Below are 7,226 nucleotides of genomic sequence, written 5' to 3'. Positions count from 1 at the left end.
ACCGCATGTTAATTACATTACCTGCGTAGACCGCATGTTTGTAATCAATTTCATTACTTGCGTAGACCGCATGTTAATTACATTACCTGCGTAGACCGCATGTTTGTAATCAATTTCATTACTTGCGTAGACCGCATGTTAATTACATTACCTGCGTAGACTGCATGTTTGTAATCAATTTCATTACTTGCGTAGACCGCATGTTTTGCTTGCGTAGACCGCATGATTATTCAATTTCATTACTTGCGTAGACCGCATGTTTTGCTGGCGTAGACCGCATAATTGTTCAAATATCATTACTTGCGTAGACCGCATGTTTTGCTTGCGTAGACCGCATTATTGTTCAATTTCATTACCTGCGTAGACCGCATGTTTTGCTTGCGTAGACCGCATGATTGTTAAATTCATTACTTGCGTAGACCGCATGATTGTCCAACTTCATTGCTTGCGTAGACCGCATGCTTATGATCAAATTCATTGCCTGCGTAGACCGCGTGCTCCATTTACACATCTGTACCTTCACAGCATTGTTATGCTCCCCACTTGCTTTGCGTTGTCACGCATTTCGAGTACACTACTATGCATGTTGTTAACAATATTGTACCTGTTAAGTTTGTTTTCTTTGCAGGCACGATATTGTATGTACGGTTTATTTGAGGCTGGTGCAACCAGACGAGCCGCACAGGTATTGTATCCTCCGAGTGAGACGTATTGAGAACTACATAATTCTCTTACATCCCTTCTGCATTGTAGTGTAGTTCGTTGTATGCTAGTTTAAAATTGTCGCATGTGTGCTTCGTTACAGCTTTCTTTGCATGATCATAAGTTATGTTTGGTTATGTGCATTGTCTTGCATTTTGCCTCCGCCTTCGGGCGCATATCTTGTTTATCTTGCATGTTTGTCTAAGTCTTCGGCCTTGTCAAAAATGGGTCATCTCTGGGCTTTGACATTCACTCCCGTCATTGTTATGACTTTCGAGTTCTGTCAAAGAGGGGCAACTGTAGACACCCCATTTTTGACCATCCTTAAGACTTGGACGTCACCGTTTGAACACCCGGTGATCATCCATGTTTGTGTTCGTTTGGAGTTCCCGGAGGTCTCGGCTACGCGCCTTGCCTCAAGATCTCCGAACTCGACCGTTTAGTGTCTGGTTTTGCACCAAACACTTGCATTTTGCCTTGGAGGGGTAGGGAATGCCTTGTGAGGCATCCCCACACACCACCGGCCATGGCCAGAGGCCACCGGCTGGTTTTTAGTCTCCGTCGGCAATATATATTGCCGGTCGGCACTATTTGTTGCCGGTTGGCACTCATTTTTGTCAAAATGACAATTTTGAGTAGCCGACTATTGTTCATCTACTTTATGTAGATATTTTGTGCCAGCTGTGATAGCTGGCACCGACTCTGCTTCCCTCCATACACGTGTATGGAGGGATCTCCCTCTAAGCAAGCTTGTTGTGTAAGCTTGGCAAGAGGGACTTCTATAAGAGGAGAGGTCTTCTCCTTGTTCTAGGTTAGAAATTTTGAAGGCAAAACCAGAGCTGATACATATACTTCCCTCTCTCTTCTCCTTTATGTGTGTTTCTTGGCCTAAAAGTGTGCTTTTACCTTACTTTTGCACTAATACACACACTATTACACCTTGCTTCGAGATTGAGGGACTTTGAGGGTTGATTCTTGAGTTTTGGGGCTATTTTTGATCAAAAGGAGAGGGCTGCATTGGCTGTTCTTGAGGTGTGCTTCAAGGGTGAGCACTTTGCTTTAGTTTCCCCAAACTTGCACTAGTCTTTTACCTATCTTTCTTGCTGATTTAGTTTTTGAGCATAACATAAAAAAGGCTTATATTTTCATACTTTAGAACTTTCATTAAGGGTCTTTAGTGGTTTGAGTTCAAACTCACCCTCTTAGGCCTCATTTGGCCTTTTTGTTGCCTCCTTGGTAAGGCCTTATTTGCTTAAGTGTTTTGGTCTTCTCACCACTGAAAACCAGTGGATTTTCAGTGGTGAGGAAGGTGGTTTGAAGCCTTGCATAGGGGAGGGACACCCCTCTCCCTTCATTGTTTTATTTCCTTGCATTTTGGCTTAAAGGGTAACATGCATGCTTGATTGGTTTTAGCCCTTTTTCAGAGGTTTTTGGGTGTTTTTAGGTCATTTGTAATCTCTGTTTTTAGTCGGATTTGTGGCCTTTTGCATGCTTAATATACTTGCTTTACATCCCCTTATTTAGCCTAGAAATGCACCTTGTGTTTAGGCCATAATTCTTGCATGCGTTGGCTTAGTTCCATGAAGGTGTTGGCATTATTTTACCATGTTTAAGGTCTGTTGGCCATCTATTTCAGTCATGCTTGCCTTGTTTGGTGTCATCTCTTTGTGTTTTGGCTTGTAAGCCTTGAGCATATTGACCTCTAGCATGCGTAGCTATTACCATCCTCATGATTTGGCATCATTTAAGACCATATTTCAGTCCATAAATCATGTTTATATGTGTGCATGTGTGACCTCTTTCATGCCTTGAGGGTGTGCCCTCTTATGCCTAGAAATGAGCTTCGATGCATACGTCTCTTTGGAGCCACTTTAGCTGCCATGTTAGTAGGTTTTGGGGTCTATTTTTGCTTGCTAAGTTTCTGTTTTGGCTTGTCCAATTCATGCCATGAGTGGTCATGTTGGTGGAAGTGAAGTGCCCTCATTTTGTGCCTTAACTTTAGGACCATTGGCTTGCTTGTTGGCATGAGTTTTTGTCCACCTTTTTAGGCACTTTTGGCCACTGTTTTGGGGTGGATCAAGGTCTGCCCTTTTATGGTTTAAGGCCCTCTTGCATGCTTGTCTCATGTCCATTGCATGATTGCTTCATTAAGTGTTGTAATATGTTGATCCCATTGCTTAAATGGCCCATGTTTGCATTGCATTTGCATCTTGCATGCCTAGCATTGCATACTTGCCATATTAGTTACATGATATTTGGCATGCCTTGCATAATTAGTATCATGTTGCATTTTGAGCCATGTGAGCATAACATGCATTGCATTACTTGGTTTGGGGTGTCAAACCAAGTGTGAGGGTGAAGGAGCATTCATACTATGAGTGATGTAATGTGCCTTGATTCTCGGTCACCGGGGCCCTTGACTTTGGTATGATAGGGTCTTGGTCCTCATTTGTGTGATTGCATGCATTTTTACATCAAATGGCAAGCTTGATCTCTTGGGCTATCATGCACAATTGATGGCCCGAGGATCGAGGGCCATGCTTCCCTGAGTTCAACACATGATGGGAAACATGACCAAGCTCACATGTGCCTAAAATCCTATGCCATATGTTGTCTGTCCTCTGTTGCTGTCAAAACTGTCTTCTGCAGAAAGTTTCTGCCGACCGGCATAATTAAGTGCCGACCGGCCATTGGTGAATGGCCAATGACTCAATCATCAGCCGATGGAAGTTATGCACTGCCGGTGGTAATTTCCTCCAGCCGATGGTATTCTGCAGTGTGCAAGGAACCTGTCCCAGAGTTTTGGCATTTTTTTAGAGGAGCAAGGCAGTAAAAACAGAGGCAGCAATGGTATGGTGCGGGCTTTCCGGGCGAGACGGGTTCGAGCATGCATCATTCGCGTATCCCGAGGCGGGAGGGCTGGCCACCTTTCTTTTGTTTACATTCATTCTGCTAAGTAAATTAGAAATTCTGTAATAATTTATTTGCTTATTATTCGGACTGTAATATTTATTCGGTCCCTCCAAGTGAGGGCAATTATGAAATAAGTGTGCGTGAGTGTGTGTATGTCTTCCAACCTCACGTCTTTCTTCCCTTTTATTTACCTGCTTATCATGGTAGATTAGGGCATATTTAAAATTAGCATACCTTATGCTATGCATGCGTGCATTCATGCATTTGTATTGCATGCATTAGGCTCAGTACATCACGCTAATTGCATTTGTACTTCAATTCCAAATTGAATACGTGCATCAAATTGATCGTATTTCACATTCCATATTTAGGTTAGCCGAGCCTACTGTGATTGCATTCTGTGTGTGTCACATTAGGCAATTCGACATGAACTAGGACCACGCATGTTTGCTAACTAGTTTATTGTTTTGGCACGGAGTACGATGTAAGTATTTATGCTTTAGTATACCGCATGCTTGTGAGTGTTGCCATGACAGTATGCTTGCCATGCGGCTAAATGCTTACGTGATAAATTGTTTGAATGCCTGTGGGTGAAGGTTGGATTGTCTGAGTTGGAAAAACTCGTTAAAATTCGTATTTTAACCTACTTGCGAGTAGCAAATTCCAAAATTTTTTTTTTCAAGACAAACGGATATGCAATGCTTATTTCCAAATTAGGCGATCTAGTCTATACTTGTGTGCTGTGCGCATAACATAGTAATTCTAGGCTAATAATTGGAATGAGAACACATAACGATTTCAAAATTGGATATCACGGTTAGTAGAGGCCGGTCTTCAGACCGGGCGAGAGGGGGTGCTCATAGCTGACCTTCCCCGATCGTACCCAAGCTCCTGAGCCGAGGCAACTTTGGCAATAACGGACACGTGGCCTTTGGCACCGAGTCAGGGTTTCCTAAATTTCCCCATTAAAAAATATTTAGGTGGCGACTCTGTATCTGGCAAACCAGTCCATGTTTGGCACTTCTTTTTCTAAAAATCTGTTTTCTCGAAACAATTTGCCAGATTTGAACTCTTTGGTTCAGATTAAAAACCGTGACACAAATCGAGTCCGAAATGTGGCGAGGGCCCCACGCGGGCGCGTCTACACCACTCGACTGTATCATAAGCCTTATGAAAATCCAACTTCAGGGCCAAAGTCTTAGACTTACCTTTTTGAGTTTTGAGAGCATGAAAGGCTTCATGGGCTTCCAAGATGCTATCCTGGATAAGTCGACCCAGAACAAAGGCCGATTGGCTAGGAGAAATAAGAGCCCCAAGCACCGTTTTAAGGCGGTTGGCCAGAATTTTTGTCACAATCTTCAAATTAAAGTTGCAAAGGCTAATTGGTCGGAATTGATATAGCTTTTCGGGCGTAAAGACTTTGGGAATGAGAATCAAATTGGTGTGGTTCGGTTCTTTCAATAAATGGCCCCCCTGGAAAAAGCTCCTCACTGCTTTGCACGTACCATCACCTACCACATTCCAGAATTTTTGATAGAAAAAACCCGGGAATCCATCCGGGCCTGGAGCCTTAAGAGAACCAAGTTAAAAAACAACTGCTTTGATTTCCGAATCAGAAACAGCTTGGGTGAGGGCTTCGTTTGCTTTAGGAGAAATTACTAGGCAAGAACTTGGAGGGCTGCCGCCATGTCACCTCGAGGCCTGATTGTATACAACTCGGAAAAATAATGAAACAAGTGTTCATCAATTTCCTCATCTGTGGTCAACCACCTCCCCTCTTCCGTTTGTAACTTCATAAGCTGATTCCGTTGTCTCCTTTGGGTAACGGTGGTATGGAAAAAATGCTGAGTTCTTATCGCCAAAATTCAACCATCGGATTCTTGACCGTTGATGAAGGAATATTTCTTCGTGAAGTAAAACACAATCAATCTCGGCTTTCAGATGGGATTGCTTGGCCATATTATCTGCGGATGTCGGTTAGCCCTGCACTAGGGAGAGTTGCTGCCTCAAGGTCGCTAGTTGAATCTTTCCATTACCAAATTCCTGTTTACTCCACCGTTGAAGGCCCCGCTTACAAGTCTTAAGCCGTTGATTGAGCTAAAACATAGGAGACCCAACTGGGACAGTATCCCAAGCCCGTTGGATAGTAGGGCCACACTTAGCACTAGTTGCCCAGAGAGATTCAAACTTAAAATACCGAGGGACTCGTTTTGGGAGAGCACAACAGTCCAAGATTAAAGGACAATGATCAGAGCCTAGACAAAGATCATGGAAAACTTGTGCATATGGAAAGAGATTTCGCCAAACCACATCGGCTAGAGCTCGGTCAAGTCTTTCACGAACATTAGCCCGACCCACCTGATTATTGTACCACGTATAGGAGTTACCCTTGAACTTAAGGTCAATTAATCTGCAATTTGAAATCATTTCTTGGAAGGCAACCATCTGGGATCTGTTACACTCATTTCCCCTTTGTTTCTCCCACACCGAGCCCACTTGATTTAGGTCCCCTATACATAACCAAGCATATTGGATTCTGGCAGCCATTGCTTCTAAATTCTGCCATAAATTCTGTCTTGTTTTCCTTTGCGTGGGAGCATAGATAAATACCGCACTCCAATCTCTACTACCCCAACCGGATATAACACAGCGAAGGAAGTGATTGGTCTTAGAACGAACATCCAAATGCACCTCATCTGTCCACCAAAGAGCCAATCCACCAGATAAACCCACTGGCTCCACATAAGATTTGTTGGTAAACTGAAGACTGCGTCTAATTCTTTCCAGCTTAGCCTCCTTATTTTTTGTTTCCATTAAAAAGACGACCTTGGAGCGATGGGTTTCGCATAACCCTCGAAGGATCCAGACTGTCAGGGGACACCCCAACCCCTGACAGTTCTAGCTAATGATCAACATGACTCGTGTGGCTGTTCCGGGACAGCCACCAGAACCCCTTCATCATTCTGTTCAGCACTGGTAGGAAAGGTGCTCGCCACTTGAGAACAGTCTTCCAGTACATCCCCCAACCTGGAATCCTTCTCAACCCCTCCTTGCACCCGAACCTCAAAGAGCTGGTGTTTTCGTGGGCGTCCCACCTTCTTGTCCGATTTCCGCCGCCTAGCGTTGAAAGAAGTTAACGATCGTTGGCCATGCAAGGCGGTAGGATCCTCTTGTACAAGCTCATCCTTGGAATTCAAACATTTCAACAGTTTAGATGGCCGAAGCTCATCAAAGTCTTCTGCAGAAATCTTCCGTTTGAGGGTGAGATCCATAAAGGCCTACGATATGTGCACCTCAATAACTCCATGTGAATGACCCTCATTAGATGGTCTGACTGTGGAGACCATCTCATCAGCACCTAGAGACTCTGTCGCTAGGGCCAGGCTTTTAGCGGAATGGGCTCTGAAAGAGGGAGGTAGGTCGAAAGTCTCAGTAACAAAATACTGAGGCCCACAGACTGCAGTTGAGTTAAGAACGGTCTGTGACAAGGTTTCATTCAACGGGACCATGGCCAGTTTGGTGGCCCAGTTCACTTGGGGCCCAAAAGGGTGGGCTATCTCTCCCATCGCTCTTAGCCCAGGCCCATCTAGTTGGCCTCCTAGAGTTGTATA

The 7,226-nt window shown here is 44.1% G+C and overlaps 1 protein-coding gene across 1 annotated transcript; it reads right to left on the bottom strand.

Moving 5' to 3' along the window:
• Positions 1–5,712: 5,712 nt before the first annotated feature.
• LOC145824406 (uncharacterized) lies at positions 5,713–6,429 on the bottom strand. Its single transcript, XM_082924053.1, has one exon. It carries the CDS (start codon positions 6,427–6,429, stop codon positions 5,713–5,715), a length of 717 nt encoding a protein of 238 aa, XP_082780179.1.
• Between the last annotated feature and the right edge of the window lie 797 nt (positions 6,430–7,226).

This window comes from Camellia sinensis, chromosome 4 (assembly GCF_055761805.1).
Source record: "Camellia sinensis isolate YWXY chromosome 4, ASM5576180v1, whole genome shotgun sequence".
NCBI lineage: Eukaryota > Viridiplantae > Streptophyta > Magnoliopsida > Ericales > Theaceae > Camellia > Camellia sinensis.
The sequence above is the reverse complement of the archived record's forward strand: the minus strand, read 5'-3'. Positions and strand labels throughout refer to the sequence as shown.